Source organism: Ciona robusta, chromosome 10, assembly GCF_009617815.1.
Source record: "Ciona robusta chromosome 10, ASM961781v2".
In the NCBI taxonomy this organism is placed as follows: domain Eukaryota; kingdom Metazoa; phylum Chordata; class Ascidiacea; order Phlebobranchia; family Cionidae; genus Ciona; species Ciona robusta.
In genome coordinates, this window is record NC_143244.1 from 4,876,052 (window position 1) to 4,896,174 (window position 20,123).

At 35.8% G+C, this 20,123-nt stretch overlaps 2 protein-coding genes across 4 annotated transcripts; one reads left to right on the plus strand and one right to left on the minus strand.

Annotated features, from left to right (window-relative positions):
• Window positions 1-80: 80 nt before the first annotated feature.
• LOC149729839 (uncharacterized) lies at window positions 81-19,716 on the plus strand. 3 transcript variants are annotated; one of them, XM_089885878.1, is made up of 24 exons: window positions 83-500; window positions 921-1,126; window positions 2,242-2,311; window positions 2,786-2,879; window positions 3,147-3,358; window positions 3,930-4,091; window positions 4,523-4,591; window positions 5,108-5,218; window positions 5,599-5,734; window positions 6,083-6,278; window positions 6,913-7,088; window positions 7,375-7,421; window positions 7,805-7,952; window positions 8,307-8,393; window positions 12,775-12,992; window positions 13,196-13,306; window positions 13,758-13,912; window positions 14,318-14,452; window positions 14,806-14,898; window positions 15,047-15,139; window positions 17,783-17,837; window positions 18,020-18,092; window positions 18,957-19,071; window positions 19,439-19,716. In XM_089885878.1, the coding sequence occupies exons 1-23, from the start codon at window positions 429-431 to the stop codon at window positions 19,037-19,039; spliced, it is 2,802 nt and encodes a 933-aa protein (XP_089742004.1). In that variant the 5' UTR covers window positions 83-428; the 3' UTR covers window positions 19,040-19,071; window positions 19,439-19,716. The 3 variants fall into 3 exon arrangements, with proteins under 3 accessions (XP_089742006.1, XP_089742004.1, XP_089742005.1); XM_089885879.1 differs by having other exon boundaries at window positions 18,957-19,067; XM_089885880.1 differs by lacking the exon at window positions 14,318-14,452 and having other exon boundaries at window positions 81-500.
• On the minus strand, window positions 8,893-12,503 carry LOC149729840 (protein STPG4-like). The gene is made up of 6 exons (XM_089885916.1): window positions 12,287-12,503; window positions 11,480-11,630; window positions 10,880-11,037; window positions 10,288-10,388; window positions 9,453-9,566; window positions 8,893-9,193 (listed from the first exon to the last, which is right to left on the minus strand). The coding sequence occupies exons 1-6, from the start codon at window positions 12,461-12,463 to the stop codon at window positions 9,034-9,036; spliced, it is 861 nt and encodes a 286-aa protein (XP_089742042.1). The 5' UTR covers window positions 12,464-12,503; the 3' UTR covers window positions 8,893-9,033.
• Window positions 19,717-20,123: the final 407 nt, after the last annotated feature.

Here is a 20,123-nt window from a genome sequence, read left to right on the forward strand (position 1 = left end):
CGATCAAAAAACAGCTGCTGTAATATGGGACAGCAACTAACTACCTTGTCCATTGGGTTGCTCTGTTTTTGTACACGAATTTCGCGCGTGAATTATAACTTCCAATGTCTGCTCAGTAATGTTTGGTGATTTGTATCAGAAGTCATATTTCTCAGTTTTTTTTTTTCTGTCACACGGTTTACACATCAGCTGGCAGGTCGCAGGTTTACTTATCAAAATATTCGAAATCACAGTTTTAAAGGCACATCACATAAAATACAAATAATTATCGGACCATAAGCATTAAAGCATGTTTGGGGTTTTAAATTGGCGATAAGCACGGTATAGGTACCAGTATATTCGGCTTACAATAATGCGCATTTCATATATATCTCAGCAATTCAAACCGCCAGTAAGAGCCTGGATAACAGGCTTGGCTAAGTTGCAGAATGCAGCAAGGATTTGTTCATCCCTCACGCGCACATTTTATTAAACCTTCAAGCCAGAAATCAAAACAACCGGTAAGATACCTGTATCAGTTTTACAATAATTGAATTTAAAAAAAAATAGTTATATATCCTCTTAATAAGCATTTTTGCCAGCAGCCAGTCTGCAAAGTATGGCAAGTGCACGAACGATTTAGGAGATGCACGCCAATTAATTTAACAAAAAAAAAATGTATTAAATTAAATAGGATTTCCTAATGTGGCTTGGAAATGTACGTGCTTTGCCTGCAGATTTTCGATAATAGCACGGGCGCACGCAAAAAAGTATATTTTTGCGAGATCTTATCAGGAACTGTCATACTCTGCAGACTGGGCCAGCAGTAGTACTGTAACATATCAAAGTAAATCTAAGCCTTGTAACGTATATCTGTAAAATATTATATATAAAATAAAGTAGACAATACTTAAAATTAACTTATTTTCTTTTAAAACCAGTTGCGGTCGGCTTTATCTAAGCGCCACCATGCTACGAAAAGGCCACCGGCTGTGGTAGAGAGCACTAAACCAAACGAAGACGATCTTCTGGTCTTTGGTTATGCAAGCAAGCTGTTCCCACCAGACAAACACTCGGCCTCAGTTGCGAAAAATTTGCACCTAATCAAATGGAATGAAGATGGTCATGCCAACATCTTGATTGATAGGTTTGTGTGAACATTTTTCCAGCTTTGCCTACTGGGTTTGGTTTTAAGTTTACAGTGAATTAGAAGCCAAAGAGTAAACGTATGCTTCATAAACATGAAGTTTCAAGTGAGAAAATGTCTTGTTCGTAAGGTAAGTCTCTTCAGATGGAATGTTTTTTAACTTCGTTTTGATGTCTCCAAAATATCTTGCCCAGGTATCAAAAGGTAAACAAAAACAAAATGTAATTTTTGTGGAATTCTGAATACTTAGTTTAAAATACCTTGAGAATTAAGCTTAATGTTAATTAATAACTTCTTCCTAATGTTAATTTGTGTCTAGTAATCTAACCTATAACCAGTTTATAGTAGACTCGTGTGTAAGTTAGATTTAAAGTTCTGTTTGTCTGTATTCAAGTATTATTTTCCGAAATATTCATTAGAAATTATTTTTCAGGTGTAAATATTGGTTTAGTTCGTCCATGTAATATTTTCTAAATAATACGTTTGTTTCAGCTTCAGGTTTTTTACATTTATTTTCAACTACTCTTATGCATGTTCTAGGTTTAGCTTAGGCCTATATTAAAAAGATTTCCATATACTCCATATATTTATATATATGTATATATATATAACATTAACATATATATAAATATAATAGGTTTTAATTTTATAAACAACTTTTTGTTGTGGTTTTTACATTATCTAAACCAATTGCTGTATCACTGTACTTGTAGGCAGTCTTTTATTTAATTTTAAATTTATCTTTTTATGTTTAAATATTATATATTTATATATATATATATATATATAGTTTGAAAATTGTTACAATGACGCGTAAGTGTGAGCTATACAATGAGACACATTGCATGCTGTGTCAAACTATAGCGCGGTATTCATATTGTTTATTTATATAAAATAAACTATTGTGAATATATTAATATATGGGTAAGTAAAAGTAACAAGTGTTTAACAAAAAATGTGAATACTTTATGTCTTGTTGTTTTGCAGCGATGTAAAATGCAAATTTCTGTTATTTAGTAGTCTTTTTCAAGTTTTTCTGTAAAAAATATGTGTTTTTTTTTGTTTTCTCCATGTTTTTTCTTACCACTCGGTGTCTCTGTTGCGTGAAACTAAAGATACGACTGCCGCGCTTCACTTCACGACCTCTCGGAGTTTGATGGAAACTCTTGGAATAAAAAGCACCAGGTGAAGGAAGTGAACTGTTGTTCATACACATAGTCATACCACTTGCCTTGGTTTCCAATCCTTGCCAAATTCTAGAAACCATGGCGTGCTGTGGGACCCCACCCACATAGAACAGAATGCCTAGGTTTACATGCAAAATTTCTTTAATAAACATACAAATTCAACTTTAATTCAGTAAATTTCTTGGTATGACCATTAATACTGGTGTGCAGATTTGTGAGAAACTTCTAAGTATCTGTTAACAACAGTCTAACTACTGCATCAGGGCCAACACAAGTCCTAATCCCAGGTCTTCTGCTAAGCTGTTGTAGGACCTTACCCATATAGAATAGAAGCAGATAAAAAAATTATAAACAATTGTGTAATAAAACAAGATAAAAACACTGTGCTACGCGACTACGTCACTGGTCTAATCGTAATTAAACATCACAAAAATCGATTCAAGAAATATTGAAGTTTATGTTTTGCTCTCAGTTATCTGAGGAAGAAGTGAGATTGGAAACTTATTTAGATGATGAGAGATACCGAGCTCTGCATGTAGAAGAACTGGAAGAAAATATAAGACAAGGTTGGTGACTTGCTGTGTTGGAATATATTATTGTAGTTTTAAAATTCTTGCATGTTTCGTGTTAAGTAATCGGTCAATCACTGTAAATATAAATATATTATATATATATTTATACTTTTTAAATGTGGTTTTGTTGCTAAAAGTTGTACTGCTGAACTGAAGAACCAAGTATAAAAAGTCACTATCATGACTAATTCAACTAAGAAATACAAACTATATGGAAAAAAGACCAATTTATAAGCTACTGACTACCCTATTCATTATCAGAGGAAGAATTAAAGAGACTTCATGCTGTAATCAACGAAACTCCAAGCTCAAAGTTCAGTCAGGTCCAGTTTCGTTATGACAATGATAACAGTGATCAAGAAAGTCAAAAAGATCGTTACAACCCGTGTGATCCCACTAATGATGAAGAGGAGGTTGATGAGAAACCTTTTTTTGCTCCCGCATCACTTGCTGTTCCGGAAGAAATGGAAATCGTAAGTTATTGGTTATTACCCATGTCCACAAAAATTCGATAATTAACTCGGAAAATTCGATAACTAACTCGGATAATTAACTTTTAGCGTTAATGTGGGCTACGATAATTACGCACTAAGTGAAAACACACAATTGCAATTTGCATCATATCATGTATGGCAGATGAAATATCCTGTCACCATGCTATTTATAGTTTGTTCTGTATGTTTGATTATATTGGTCAATGTGCTTACCAGACACTGATAGAGACACTGTCTATTAGTGATAGTATATGTATATAATAACCATGTAATTCAACAAGCAGTACTAAACAATGTCCAGCTCATGCCTTTTACTGTAAGGTTGTAAATGATTATTTAATTTACCAACAAGTAACAAGTAACATATGTTTCACTTTTTAAATATAAATTTAAAAGCCTTAAATTGTAGGTGGGTTAAGTTCTTGTCAAGACCTGGGATTTGGGCCAGATTTGGCCTATTACCCAGATTTGGTACCTGTGGATTAGGCAAGATAAATATAATTTAAAGCCTTCATCCACCTGTATAGCTTACCACAATATACCATTACAGCCAGCCACTGAGAAAATGCATGCGATTATTGAGAAAACGGCAAAGTTTGTCAGCAAACAAGGAGCACAGATGGAAATTGTATTAAAAGCAAAGCAATCTTCCAATTCACAGTTTCAGTTCTTGCAGTTCGGCCATTACCTTAACCCATATTACAAACATATTGTAAGTATTTTAATCTAGTAATTGTGAATTATTTTTTTATCTTAATCAATATAGCAAATGCAAAATATGTTAAAGAATGTTTATACATTTTAATTTTTATGTTTCTTTTTATAAATATATATATATATTGTATATATATAGTAGGGTGGGGGGAGATGGGAAGCCTTTTTATTCTAATTTCTCATACCTTTTAGTAGTAAACTAAGAAAAATTGAAAAAATATAAAACAGTAACCTCATGGATAGACCGTTGCTATTTGTGCAAAACATGATGTTTCCTGTACTTCCCCACACTAGTATATATATATATATAGTTTTTTTAGTTTTTTAATTTCATATTTTGAATATGATGTACATGTACGTAATACTATGTACTGTACTAAACAATGTACGGTTTAAGAATTTTATAATTCTTGTTTTAATAAATCTCAGGTAACGAGAATAAAAGAAGGAAAATATAATCCTGAGGTTCAAGAAACTAAAGATAAGTCTGAAGCGGAGGTGAGTGGGAAGTTCATTTAAAGTAATACTACAGTAACTACACTTCCAAGGGTTGGCACTTAAATCGCAAGTGTCTATGTCAAGTCAAGTCAAGTCCACATAGTTTTAGAATAAAAATTACTTGATTTTGTTTTTAAGATAAAAATTTCCCTATTATAAATTGTCTTTATTTTCATGTGTTTGATTCTCATATACAAACTTTTGTCCCATGATCCATTCAGAATGCCACAATGGTTAGCCTGTCTGTCTTTAACCGAATGGTTGAGGGTTCAAGCCCTGTCGCTGCAACGCTATGGCTTATGGGCATATATATGTCTTCTTCGGCACGGCACGTCACTAATAGGTTGTCTAATTTGTCAGCCATATATAAAACATCACTCACAAGTTACATGCGTGGTAACGCATAAGCAGGCACGAGGTGTGTAAAACATAACACCTGTGTTTTACTTTTTAACGACTGGTGATTTCAAGCCATGTGAAAATAAAGCAAGTTACATTCTTTCAATTTTGATGCAGGAGTCCGATAGTGGAAGTGATGATGACAGTGAAGGAGGAGGATACTTGCATCCAAGTCTCTTTGCTGCAACTCACAAGAGCAGGGAAGCAGAGAACTTGGAGAAAACCAAGGTCAAAATGATTCCCACATATTCCATTGTTATTACCCTTAAATCTGCTATGTTTAAAATTTTAAAGTTTAGTTTTAGCAGCTAACATGTATAGTCTGCAAGTTGTGCAACACAGTTTAATACTTTTTTTTCAAAATTTATCCACTATTCCTACCTTAAGACAACATTTTTGTTTAACAGCTTATTTGCTTGCTTACTCATATTTAATCACAGTATTTAGAAAATTAGAAATTTCATAAAGCTAATATGGACCAGACGTTCTTTACCAAACAATAACAGAGAATAGGCATAGTTAATAATTTAATATATTCATAAGTCTTCAAATTCAGTTAATACTAATAGGCTAGTAGTTAAATGCTAACCATAGAATTATATTTTCAGGCTATAAGGACAGTAGACCCAAACCACCCCTTAGCTAAACTCATTGAAAAGGGGAGAGCAGCAAATGCAGTAAAGCAACATCAGAAGATGGCGGAATCTATGCAGGATTATTATAAAAGCAATAACACTGCTAATGGTAAGTAATTAGAGCTTTTTAATTTAATCGTTAATTTTTTGTGTCTATATTTTGTTATATGGGTAAGGTCCTTGAGGGTTTTAGGCCAGATTTGACCCATTACCCCAACAGCTTTGTACGTCCGAAAGTGGGTGCTTGCTATAGTAAATCCTTTTTTGATATATTCATATTTAACCTGGGTTTTAGGCCAGATTTGACCCTTTACCCCAACAGCTTTGTACGTCAGAAAGTGAGTGCTCGCTATAGTAAAGTCCCTTTTTGATATATTCATATTCCGCCTCAAGCGTTCTGACCAAGTCCGAATTCGGACTATATCTGCGTTTTGTGAGCATCATGTTTATATTCAAGGAAACACAAATGCAGAAACCACAAACGCAACACTCCCCCCTTTCATGTCAATGAGTGGCCACACCACTTCTATACAACAGCCCACCTCCACAATACAGAGTGAAGATACTGGCCACACACAACGTTATATAACTACTGCTGTGCAAATTGTTCCGCCACCCCCAGATTTACAACCTGTTGTAGAAAATATTGCCAGGTATGTGGTTTTTATACATACAGGGTTCGGAAAGTCACTTGCCACTGTTTTAGTATATTTTTTTTAGTTTTTTTTTATTTAAATTTTTTATTTTTTTTTACAAAATAAATTTATTAGGGGATTCGTTTAAGGTGTTCAGAAACAAAATAAGATGTGTTCAAGTCCCAATTGATGCTAATGGGGGTCAATTTTAAAACAAGTTATAACTGTCATTCATATTTACCTCCTGGATTCCAATCTAAAACATGTTTGTTAATAAATATGTAGGTGTTATAACAACTGTCGTTTCCCGGCCATGCAAGGAAAGGGCAAGTTACATTCATTGAAAATTTACATATAGAATATAGTTTCCTTTATACAATTCAATACGATAAAATACAAAATTGTGATATTATATAGGAGGATGGGGAAAGATGGGACACCTTTCATTCTATTTTCTCGTCCCATTTGGCAGTAAACAAAGAACATTCAAATATTTATAAAACCGCATCCTCATGACTCCATAGGCCGTTGTTAATTGTTTAAAACACGATTAGGATATTTGGGTATTATGTGCTAAAGGTGTCCCATCTTCCCCCACCCTACTATATGATACTTTATAAAGTTTGTAACTTAAATAAATTTATTTTTACAGGAGAGTAGCCATGGAGGGGGGTGGGTTAGAAGCAACTATTTTTACCACTAACCCCGTCACCTTCGGCTTCCTAAACCCAACCCATGAGCTACACCCATATTATCACTACCGTAAACTTGCGTGGGTGAAACACCTTTACCCAGACCCCACTGCCCAGACAAACCCCAATTCCGAGGGTAAGTACAGGGGTAAATATTTTCTGCGATTCGAGGTTTTCAGACTTTTTTAGTCAAAATGTGTGGTATTTTAGAATACACGTCGTATTGTCATAGCTAGCTATTACCTGCGTTGCATTTAACGGCCCCCAGACCCTTGCTAGAAGCATTTTCACACATTTTAAAAAACTCTTTTTCATTCCTGTAGGTAATATTCTGTAAGTAATATATACATTTGGGTTAAAATTAATTATAGCCACTATTTGACCTCTAGTAACCTTGACCCAATGTAACCTTTCCTCACCAGGTGTGAACAACCAATCAGAAATAAGTGAAGACACACAGCAAGAACAGGTTCAACATTTGATAATTTTTTACCTAAAAAAATAATGTTTTTTATGTTTTATTCATTAAAATATACTTCACGTTCACAGTACTGTAAAAATTTGCCCCTCGGTATAAAAACTTTAGTTTTATGATACCAGTGTTTCGTCTGCCATTATAAAAAGAGGAGGATATTACATGTTAAATACTGTTCAATATTCTGTTAAAATTTACCCAGTGAATTTAAAGTTTTACCATTCAATATTAAAATATAACCACCTAATTTAAAAATTTAACCACTTTTTTTTAATTTTTCCGCCGAATTTTAAAACTTACCCGCTGATTTCAAAAACTTAACCACTTAATTTAAAAATTTACCCACTGAATTTAAAAGTTTACCCCTAATTTCCCAGGAGCCCACCCCTGCCTTGCCCATCTCTTTTTCCATCAAGCCTCGTAACGAGATAACCAAAAAGCCCATTATGACATCACAAACCACAATGATGTTAAAGGGAAATGATAGCGAAGACGAGACAGAAGTGGAAAATCAACAAGAAAAAGGTAAAACTGTGCTTGATGAATGTATGTTACTTATTTATCCTCGCATGTTGGGCCAACGACAATCAATAACTCAATATAATACAGATTTTCTGTTTTAATGAATATAACTAATTTGTTCTCGCATGGTGGGGAAACAACAGTCGTTACAACACAAAAAATTTTGACCAAAATTCTAGAAACCATGGCATGCCGTGCTGCGGGACCGCACCCACTTGGAATAGAAATGATAAAACTAAAATAACAGTCAAGGGCTACTGGTAGATGACCAAACCACACCAAATTTGGGACAGGACCAAGGGATCCAAAAGCTCCGCCATTTTGCACGCAATGTATTAAAACAAATGTGTTCTACAGGTCCAGAAACTGTTATAACTGTTAAATCGTCTAAGAGAAAGTTCACAGAAGAATATGAACCACCTCCTGTGAAAATTACTAAGACAAGTAAGTAGATATTGGAATAAGAGACTGACAATGCCATTTAAACGAAATATACTGTGGGGTAAGATGGGACACCTTTAGCACATAATATCCAAATATCCTGATCGTGTTTTAAACAATTAACAACGGTCCATGGGAGCCGTAAGAATACGGTTTTAGATTTCTTTGAATGTTCTTTGTTTACTACCAAATGGGATGAGAAAATAGAGTAAAGAGGTGTCCCGTCTTACCCCACCATACTATATATATCTTTTATTATGCAATTGGTTGCACTTGTTTTTTGTCTATCAAGTTTTTGTTGCACCAGACCTTGCAAGTTAATAGTTTTTTACTCTTGGTTTGTTTTAGCATGTTTTAACCCTTTTTTGTGGGCGTTTATTAAGTATTTTTCCGTGATATGGTAGTCAAGTCACATGTTACCAGCTATTTTTTGCAATAGTTTTAACCCTACATAAAAAAAAATTGTAAAAAAAACACCCACGTTTTTTTGTTCATTTTATGTCTAGGTTTTTTTGCATCTATATAACATTTCTATTTTAAAAGTTTTTTAATTTTTTTCTATTTTAAGTCAGTCATTTATTCCAGAGATAACATATTTCTTCTTAATTTTTTTCAATTATTTTTTATTTAATTTTTTTTTCTATTAAGTCTCAAAAGTGTTCCTAAAGTAAAGTCCGTGCATTCTACCCATTTGAGTAATGCTTGGGGGGATTCCCTTGTTTCCCCCCTGGGTGAGGGTGGGCTCATAGGTCCCAGGTCCTGGCACCTTAGTGTGCGCTGTCGAGAACCGGGGCGTCGCCGACCTGTAAATATATAGTGACGTCACAAAGCAATTTATTAGGCAACAATGTTATTATAGTAGGGTGGGGGAAGATGGGACACCTTTTTATTCTATTTTCTCGTCCCATATGGTAGTAAACCAAAAACATTGAATGAATTATAAAACTGTATTTCCACGACGTTGTTAAATTGATGAAACACGTTATTTTGATATTGTGTGCTAAAGGTGCCCCATCTCCCCCACCCTACTATATAACGTTGGCCATTAAAATGCGTTCAAACCTAAAACACGAAGATACCGCGTATCGTGTAGCAGGTGTCGAAGGGTCATAGGATCCCGGTGGTGGTCCCTCATGCGGTTTTAAGTTGCTCGACGGAAAGCGCTTGGATTGGCTCCTGCAAATAAACGCGTGTGTAACGGAATTTCTAATCATTGTAATTATTGAATAGCGGGTTAAAACATCTATTTAAAAAACATGTAGCGCGTTTATCTCTGTATATTTAATCATTTTTAAGACTTTCTCAGCGCGTGAGTTCTTAAAGTGGCAAACCAACAAAAAATAAAAATGTTAATAAGGATAGATATACTCGAATGTAAAGGTACCACCACCAAGTTGAAATAAACACAATCATTTTGATTTTTCGTTACTATGCCTCTTTAAAATATTAATCTAATCAAAAACTACGTAGGCGTTTATTGGCGTACAAAATCTTGACAAAAACCACAATCGTTGTGATTTTTCGTTGATATGCCTCTTTAAAGTATTAATCTAATATAAAATGTACTTAAAGCGTTTATCTGCGTAACACCTAGTATCTGTTTCAAACATAAAACCTGCTGAATTCATATATTATGTCAGGATGGCAGCATTAGCCATGTAAATATAGCTATTAACGAATGAATGAATAAAATTTATTTCGTCTCTTCGGTCACGATAACGAGGAACGGAAAAGTTTACAAAAGCGAAAGTACGGGTAGTAACGGTAAAACAACAGTTATTTTTTTGATAAAAAAGAAAGAAGTAATTTCTTGGATTACACGCGTGACCGCCTTGACCGTTACACCTTATCACCAGTCTCCTAAGTTAACTAGTAGACATAATATTACTAATATCACCTGAAAGCGCTGCTTAAACAACCCTGTGGTCGCGTCGATTTTGTCGAGTTATTTTCACCAGTTGTGTTGTAACGCCAGGGCGGTACGTTCAAGTCCTTGTCCTGCAAAATAAACATGTAAGTTAAAATGGCCATATATATAACTGTAACACAGAGAATAAGGGTACACAACTAGCATAGCCTACTATGATATAATATGGTAGCATTGGTAGGTTAGCAGGCCATACTACGTGTAGTTGAAAGCAGTAGCGTTGCATCGCATGTGCAATTATGGCGCCCGGATAACGGCCAGCTTTAACATATTACGGGACCGGCGTTCGGTGCTCGAAGCCGCTACTGTTGTGGGCTCGCGTTTCATTGTGTAACTTACTTAACGGCCACTGATTTAACTCAAAATTCACTGAAGTATTATCCAATGCTTGACAAATGAAACGGACAATTACCAACAAAGTTACATACGCGGCAACTCGTAAGCTGGCTGAAGGTGCTTTTATACAAGCGGGCAAAAAATGTATAACTCCTGTGTTATAACGCTTTTCCACAACGCAAGGTTAAATAAGGAACATTCGTTGATGTAACTACTCAATTCGAACCTGGAATCCAGGCGGTGTCCTCGCCCGTCCAGAGCTCTTAAATGAACATGCCGCTCTTCGTCGTTTCAGTTGTTTGATAAAGTCGTTATGTTGGTACAAGCCAGGTAGAAGCATAACCCCATTTTGTGCGACCCCCGGCTCTCTATTTCGCCCCTGACCTGTAAATAATAAGGCTAATAAAACTGCTATATTATAAAACATAAAGTAGTATAGAAAAAGCAAGTCTAAATTTGATGACTGGACACCCAGACCCAATATATAAAACCAGTATTACAAGAAATATGGTGTTTTACAATTATACATATCTTCTGTCTTTTCTCTTAAGGTGGTTCGAATCTCGGCGTCGCTACATTCCGTAAAATAAACCTAAACAATGTTAATTCATCGCTTTTAAACTCCTGTGAGAACAAGCAATTTAAGAGTTATGGGTTCGAATCTCTGGGTCGCTACGTTCCTTAAAACCAAGCTAAATAATGTTTAATTTGCCGTCTCCGAACACTTGCGTAAAAACAAGCAAAATTAGTGTATTTTACAATTATACACATTTTCTGCATTGGCCTTAAATTCTGGGTTCAAATACCAGCCTCGCCACTTTCCCACCTGCGAAGTTATACGTCGCTTGTATCGGGTTCATGCTACCTTCGTATAAGAAGTCTCTATACTTATAATGTCCGGGCACTGGTGTTTCTTTTACGAACGCTCTCCACCATTCTCGTTCTGTAATTGAAGCTTCATAATCGTCTCGTGGATCCTGGAAATATGACCCGTTTAACTTGCTTGTTTCTCAGCCCCCCAAAAAAGTACATTCGTGGTAATACGCACAAAGTTATATGCGTGGTAACTTGTAAGCTGGCACTAGGTGTATGAACACCCGTGTTTACAACGACTAGCGTTTACCGGCCACGAGGATAAAGCAAGTTACATTTATTCATTCATTTATCATATTTGATGTGATAGTGAAATCGTAAAATGCTTATTTCCGTTATTCTGGATCATTTCTTTAATGAGTAATTTCATACGGCGAAACATATTATCGGATTTAGGATTTAACCTGGATTTAATTCATTACCCACAAAAATTACGCATAACTGAAAACTAGACCGAAATCACTTACATTTAAAGTAACTAATAGTAATAGATATACCAGCACCTAGGTATGCGTTGCTCACAGCAACGTAAAATAAGCACGTATTAGATGAACTACTACAGTTATAATCGATTCAAATGTACTCGAAATAAATTTTAATAAGATAGAAATAGTTTTGAAGTACATACGCGGGCCAGTATAGTCCTGAGCTTAAAGGTTAATTTAAAGAGTCAAAATTTGTATTTTAAAATCACCACTGCTTTATATAAATGAATCATCGAAACACTGGTCTAGGTTCGAATCCCAGAGTAAACACTCACCGCTCTCCCTTTTGTATAAGCCGAGTAAACTCTCTTTTGCAACAAATCATCGATGCGTGTTGGTACTTTAAACGTCACGTGACTCGCTTCCTTCTTACTGGCTGCCGCTTTGCTGACGTCACCAAGTCGCGCTCTGCTCTGATTGGCCAGTTTTCGTACACTTGCGACGTCATTCATACTTTTTTGTCTATTACTACCAAAACTATAGTAGAGAATAGAATTCTATATTAGTTTTTTTGTCGGCTTTTCACCTCATCATGAGTTCATAAACGTCGTTGTTGCGTCATAATACCACATGAACGGAATTGCCCTTGTAATATAGCTTACGTATTACGCTTGTCTGACATAATAAAACTTTTTGGGTATACCTTTTCGGGTGCATTAGTTTAAATATAGTAACAAAGACAACCGAATTCACATTTTTATTTACGTAACCCAAACCTTTTTGTTTATATTTATTTTATAAATTAAAACGTATATACCCCTAGTTCCAGCAACGGTACCAATCGTACCTGAAAACCTACCTATCCCTGCCCCTACCGAGTCCCAGCCTGCCCCCGTCGCCCCAGCACCCATAGCCCCACCGTCCAGTTTCACAGCAGTGACCCCTAGCGGCGAGGAAGCCTCTATCGCCACCTTGCGACAGAAACAAGCGGCTCGTCGCGCGAAGGCACTGCTGTTCCTCAACGCTAAAAAGAAACTCCAGGTAAAAATTATTACCACCGTTGGCGTATGTGTTATATGCAAGACACTTAACAGAAAATGCTCCAACCGAGTGGTCACTTATTGATATGGTTCAAATTATCAGCTATACATTAAAAAAAAATCAACTCTAAAAATAAGGAAAAAAAATATGTTAATAAACCCACAGTATAATAAATAAACCGTGTTATAACAAATACACCGTAGGAGCAAGAAAATGGGTCTAAAGGAACACCTGAACGTAATATAACAGCATCAGCCGCCACGGAAGATATATTCGATTTATCTAATCCATCATCGCCCGCAACTGTGGATTCGGTAAGCTTATATGTTTGCCCTTTAGATAAATAATTTACATTTAATGTATTTCGTTTTTAGTGTGTATTTTGTTTTTAGCATAGGAATTTCCGAAAAGCTTTGTTCTATTCTATTCAACATGGGTGAGGCCTTGAGGTGCCAGAATGTAGGTCAGAATTGGCCCATTGCCCTAGCTCTCATTTGCGCCCGAAACTGACAATCTCGTGAAAGTGAAATTCCTTTTTAAGTCCTAAAACTGTTGCACTGTACAATTATTATTTAATGTAAACCTGTGGCGGTAGATCTGTCAAAAAGTAATGCATATTTTTTCTAAAACGTAACATATAAGTATATTTTAGCGTAGTCAAGAGTATGGCGACAACCTGACGTAGAGTAAAAGGAGAAAATCCTACTGGATTTTGATTATCAATTCCACGTAAATTCTGGTTTCTAAATTTTCGCTTCTTAACAGCCATCGAGGACCGCTGAAAAAGAGGGGGAGGTCTCACGGCCTAAACGGACCTCAAGGTTCGATATTCTTCCCAGGGGTATGACGTCACTTCCGCTTGCCGTGACGCAACATCCGGTAATGAGCGCGGGTCCCACACCTGGTTACCTAAGTTCAAGGTAACTACCAAAAACTTTTGAAAAATATATAAAGTACGGGTTTAAGTGTAAAATAGGTATGGTTTACTAAATCGAATATTTAGTTCTGTGAAGTAAAATGGACAGCGTTAGGTAAGACGAAATATGGATACCGTTAGCTAAATCAAATATATATTACAGTGGATAACGTGAGCTAAATCGTTTAACACTGTGGGGTAAGATGGCTACCATTTGGCTTTTGGACATAATGTCCCATATTTCCTAATCGTTTATTTAACAATAACTAACGCTGTTTTACAGTCGTAAGAATTCAGTTACCTAATTCATAAATATCCTTTGTTTGCTACTAAAGGGGACCATAAAATAGATTAAAAACTCATCGTACCTTAACCTACTATATACAAGTGATTTCGCATTATTACGTAGGCATGACGTCACAAAAACCTCGCGTGACGTCACCCCTGTATCAACACGTAGCGACGACGGTGATGTGCCGAGTGCTTATAGGGTAGAAAACGAACCCGCTAGGCGGAGTAGAGAGCGGGACCGACGTAAATCGAGGTAATGCTTGAAATACTGGTGTGGGGCATGGCCAACTATGATGGGCATTATAGTAGGCTTTATAATATATTGTATAGTAGTCTATGTAATGTATAGTAGGGTGGGGGAGATGAGACACCTTTTTATTCTATTTTCTCGTCCCATTTTGTAGTACACCTTTTCGTTCTGTTTTTAATATTATGATACATCTATAAAATGCAGTCTAATTACGTATTTAAGACTGTGCTTTTAAACTTATCTATATCAAAAACGTTATTTTTATTGCAACGTCTCGTCTATTTTACGTTTTGCCCGGTGGCAAAAGTAACAGAATATCTAATTTTTTTATTATTATATTTTTTCATTTTTAACAGATCTTCAAGTCGACGTCACAAACATCGTAGCCATGACTACCGACGTCACTCTGACGATGATCGCTCGCCGTCCAATCACAGATCAAGCAGAAGGCAAGTTGTTTTTGTCGCCATTTTTACAAATTTTGTTTTCAACCTTACGCTATTTTTTTTATTGCAACGTCATTTTTTATTGAAATGTCATTTTTTGTTGTTCCTCATCATTTTTTATTGTTACACTTTGCATTTTTACGTAATACAGGTACTCTCGTAAGACGGAATCACGTGACAGTAGTAAAACTTCGAAGAGGAAAAAAGAGAAAAGGAGACGTAAATCTAGATCAAAATCCCGGAGGTGAGTTTTGGCCGCTTTAAACTCGCTGGGCCTCGAACCGGGTACCTCCAAATCTTAGGTTCCCAATATATAGTAAATTACTGTGGGGTAAGATAGGATAGCTTTAGAACATAATATCCAGATATCCTGATCATGTTTTAAACAATTACCAACGGTCTATGAGAGTCGTTGGGATACGGTTTTATAATTCTTTAAATGTTCTTTGTTTACAATATTCGAATATCCTGATCATGTTTTTAAACAATTAACCACGGTCTATGGGAATCGTGGGGATACGGTTTTATAATTCTTTAAATGTTCTTTGTTTACTACCAAATGAGACGAAAAAATTGAATGAAAATGTGTCCTATCTTCCCCTACCCTACTTTACGTCTATGCGTTATTTTCCCTGACTGTTTGCGGCCAATACATAGGATTACATGGCCATATTCCCCAGACGGCCATCAAGTATAGGGCTAAACAATGGATTAGTGACCTGGGTCTCGTTTCTAGTTTGATTGACAGCTGAAAGAAGCGTGGCGCGCCATCTGTTAATTTACAAAATAGCGAAAAAGATTGAAGCCATCTGCGAATGTCATTAAGACAGTTCCAAAAAAAACGTAATTAGCAAATCAAAAATTCGCTCTATTGGATCTGATTTATAAATTAGTAATGCTTATTTTTTAATCGAATTTTCAATGCTGCGTTGCAACTTAAATCCACATAGGCGCACTGTAGTTTATTTCAGACTAACGCTTGCTGGACTTTCGCTCATTATTTTCAGTTTGCTACGAGTTCATAGTTTGCTCTCATACCATTTAAAGTAAATGATATACTGTAACATATTTGTATTATTGTACGTTTAATTTGCAAAAAACACAGGAACCAACACTATATACATTGTTTAAATTTCTATTATCATTGTAACAAATTTCGTCAGAAAAACATAATATTCTGCACGCTTTAAAGTAGTTACTGTCACAATTTCATCCCATTTTTTTCTAAATTTCTAAATATCTGCTACTTTGCATCGTCGGTCTATAAAATCTCATGTATTTAAACAGATAGGGCCATTATTTAATACAGACCAGTACGCAGTCACCACATGTTTAACCGATAAAATCGCCTTATTATGCTTCGGTTCGGTGTTATGGTTTATTTGAGTGTATGTGTGTGGGCACCGACAATTGCTCCAAGCCAGTGGTCACTTTTAGTTTGTCTAAATTGCCAGTCATACAGAAAAAAGCACCACAAAGTTACATTCGTGGTAACTCGTATGCTTGCATGAGGTGCATTAAACAGAATACCCTTGTTATAACGACTATCATTTTCCAGCCACGCGAGGATAAAACAATTCCAATTCAACCTGCTTAACATATATGTGTGAAGTACCGCCATGTGACCTCGGGATTTAGGCCAAAAGTTAAGCCGTAACCATAACCCAATCCTACACATGAAATCCGACCCCTGACCCTTACATAATCCGTATCAATGTTCATAAATAATATATAACAACGACAGTAGGACAAGATCAATGCCCCCGTTACGTCCAACCACAAAAAGCCATTCATCTGCTCCAATATATTATTACATATTGTTACCCTAATCTTAATCTTGTATTACCAATCTAGCTTTTGGCATACAGAGAATAGCGTATATCAGCACATAATAACCTTAGAAATTCAAACTATTGAACATATTTTGGCCTTTTCCGAACAGATGTTCATTTTCTAATTTATTTTGCACTCGATTGACCTTATAAGTTTTCCTACTTCTTCCAATTTTCGCTGGATTAGTCCAATTATTAAACACGTTTTTTTTTTTTTTTTAAATTGTTTAAATTCATCAAACAATTAAACATATTTTGGCTTTTTTCCTAAACCTATGTTAATGTTCTCAATAATTTTTCACTCGGCTTTTTACTACTTCTCCCAATTTCGCCATTTATTTTTTTCAAAAGAATAATCCAATTATTGAACACATTTTTTTATTTTCCCGAAAAAGGGTTTAAAAAATATAAGTTCCTACACCTTAAATCAGTCGTTCCTGTTTCCAAGATGTCGATCTTATTTAATATTTTCCATAAAAACAGATCGAATACCATTTCCCCCGCACTGTTATTGCGTATAATTTTGCCCATACACCTAGGCAGGCTTACACAACAGATTGCCTAATTTTCCGCACTATTACCCAACCCCCCTTATCCGTATTTTAAAAGCGATAAATTACTCCCAAATGCACTGTAGCTTATATAGCAGTTCATTGGCCGTGAAAAATACATTACGTGCTAACGAGATTGTACTTTACCATTTTACCAGGGCAAGTTCCGCCTTATTTTAAATGGGATTGTAATTATCCCGACAGCGACGGCGTGAAATTTAAACATCGGCTGTTACGCGTCGCTAATACCGGATGGAAATTGATTTTTTTCCGCCGAACTCGAATTTTGTCTCGGTGTCATTTGCGAATAAGTATAACTGAATATTGTAATGCATTTTCCCGTTTCGTTTTCGATCTTTTGATTTTAACTGACAATGAAACTGGCATGGCTTAACAAGTATAATGAAAATAATGACACATAATTACACAGCCCACAACGCTCCGATAATTTGCATAACTGTATTGATATTACATTTCCTTTTTCTTCACCTCTCTCGTTTGCAGTTCTTCTAATCGATCATCATCCGAGAGAGAGGAAAGCCAAACAAAGCATTCCAAGGTACCTTTACTATTTATTTTATAAAATAAAACTCAATTTCTAAAAAACCCAAGAGTAACTTAATCGATGCTTACCGAGGTAGCACCAGTTTTTTCATATATAGACGCAAAATACTTTTTTTACAATAAATTTTAACATAATTTTGTTTTGCCAAGACTAAAAAACACTTTTTTTTCCGCTAGGTTCGCCACCGAGAGAAGTCACGTGGAGGGTCATCAGAAGACACAAGTGACGTCACACCCACCCATAGTACAAGTAAGTAGACCGTGCATCGCAGCTAAATAATGCATGATCGTTACGAATTCAACACCACCGCAATGGTAAACAACACGACCGCGCATGTACACGGATACCGCCATCCGGTTGATTACTGTCTCGCATAAAGCCTACGTTGCAGACATTACCGGTGCAGTAATCGCCGTACCGTTTTTCAATGCCTATACGTCTATATACGAGGTAATACATTTTGCAAATGGCAAACGTATGCCGTACCATATGTAGTTTTACGCTAACGGTAAACTATCTTAGGCCTTTGGGTGCCTGAAAAATACGGATAAAGGTGGCTGTACACAGTATCCGGAATTCGTCCGTTTTGTCTGTTTTGTCCGGATTTCGCTGCCGCATGCGGAATTCGGTAATGGGTTTGCATACGACTTCGCAGGCGAATTTGCATGCCGGATACTGTGTACAGCCACCTTTAAACACCGAATAATCAAGAAATAGCCGTAATATAATCGCTTCGGTACAGCATATGTTCTAATACAGACCCATGGTCTAATAGTCTAAATCAAATACACAGATTTATTTCTGATTTAAGAATTACTACGCAAAATGAATGGAATATTCGCGTACTGCTAAAAGCGTGTTGATATACAGCACTACAGCAGCTGGTCGTACATAACGGTAATATTTTAAGCAAATAAATGGAAACCAGACACTCGCTTGTATTATTTACGTATTTAATATTTTATAAGTGATATTTTATAATTTTTACTAACGGCGATTTTCTTTTTCTTTTTTTTTCTGAAAAATAAAACGACTATCGTATATTAGAAACAAAATTAAAAAAAAAAACAAAGGATGAAACCAAGTAAAAATATATTATTTTATTTCTTTTAGGAGATAAAAATAACGATGACGTTGCAAGTGACGTTTCCGTGACGTCAGAGAAGTACCGCAGCGAAGGAGAACTGACGTCATGAAAGTGACAGGACAAAATTTCCCTGCTGCGTATGTATGTGTCTCCTATAACTAGTATAGTGGGATGGGAAAGATGGGACACATTTTTATTTTACTTCGTCCCATTTGGTCGGAAACAAAGGACATCGTAAAATGGCCCTTTTTAAAACGTAATCTTATCTGTTAAATTTGCCCAAAATAGTGACCAATATATAGAGGGCGGGAAAGATGGCCCACCTTTTTATTTTATTTTCTCGTCCAGTTAGGTAGTAGTAAACAAAGAACATTCAAATAATTATAAAACCGAATCCTTACGACTTCCATAGACCGTTGGTAATTGTTTAAAACACGATCAGGATTTTTCGATATTACGAGCTAAAGGTGTCCCGTCTTCCCCTACCTTACTATATGTTTACTTTCAGATAAAAACAAGTTTCACGTGTAACACAATAGTTCACCGCGTGAAATGATCGTGATTTAAATCATATGAAGTGGACACCATACTGAATGAATACGTGAACGGACGTCGGATTTCACAATTAAATATTTGCCTTTCTTTATATTATACTGCCTATACTTGAAAAGAATGTATTATAGTAAACTGTTGCAGTTTCGGGTACAGTTTTATTTTAAATGCAGGTCAGGTTGTACTGCGTTTGTTGTTGAAATTCTGTCGATTAAAACCTGGTTAGGCAATTGACGGTGCGTCCAGTACGTCTGAGTTACAGTTGACATTCTGTTGGTTTTTAAGTTTATTTTTTCCGAGAAAATAGAGTATGGTGTGGGGAGACAGGACACCTTCAGCACAGCCTATCTACGGTTTTATATTACTTAAATGTTTTTTGTTTACTATTAAATTAGACGGTAAAAAAGGATGAAAAGATGTCCCGTCTCCCCCCCCCCTACTATGTACATTCGGTGTGTTTTCAAAAGATTTTTTTCCCGAGAAAATGTCTGGTAGATTCCCGACTGAGTTTTTATACCGAATTAGTAATCGGACTAGGATTTTTTGCTGTTACACAATGTGCCCCTCTGGCTGTGCATTTTCTGCACTTTGGCTTATACAACATACATTGTTTTTACACATATCCATTTTGTAAATCTTAC

Bases quoted from the DNA above. Each gene is read 5' to 3' on its own strand.
- LOC149729839 (XM_089885878.1), top strand. From the start codon at position 429: ATGCAGCAAGGATTTGTTCATCCCTCACGCGCACATTTTATTAAACCT. The intron at 501-920 runs GTAAGATACCTG...TTTTAAAACCAG, and splicing joins GCCAGAAATCAAAACAACCG to TTGCGGTCGGCTTTATCTAA. The intron at 18,093-18,956 runs GTAAGTAGACCG...TATTTCTTTTAG, and splicing joins CACACCCACCCATAGTACAA to GAGATAAAAATAACGATGAC.
- LOC149729840 (XM_089885916.1), bottom strand. From the start codon at position 12,463: ATGAATGACGTCGCAAGTGTACGAAAACTGGCCAATCAGAGCAGAGCG. The intron at 11,038-11,479 runs GTGGGAAAGTGG...TATTATTTACAG, and splicing joins AGCGACGTATAACTTCGCAG to GTCAGGGGCGAAATAGAGAG. The intron at 9,567-10,287 runs GTGATATTAGTA...GTTTATTTGCAG, and splicing joins TGTTTAAGCAGCGCTTTCAG to GAGCCAATCCAAGCGCTTTC.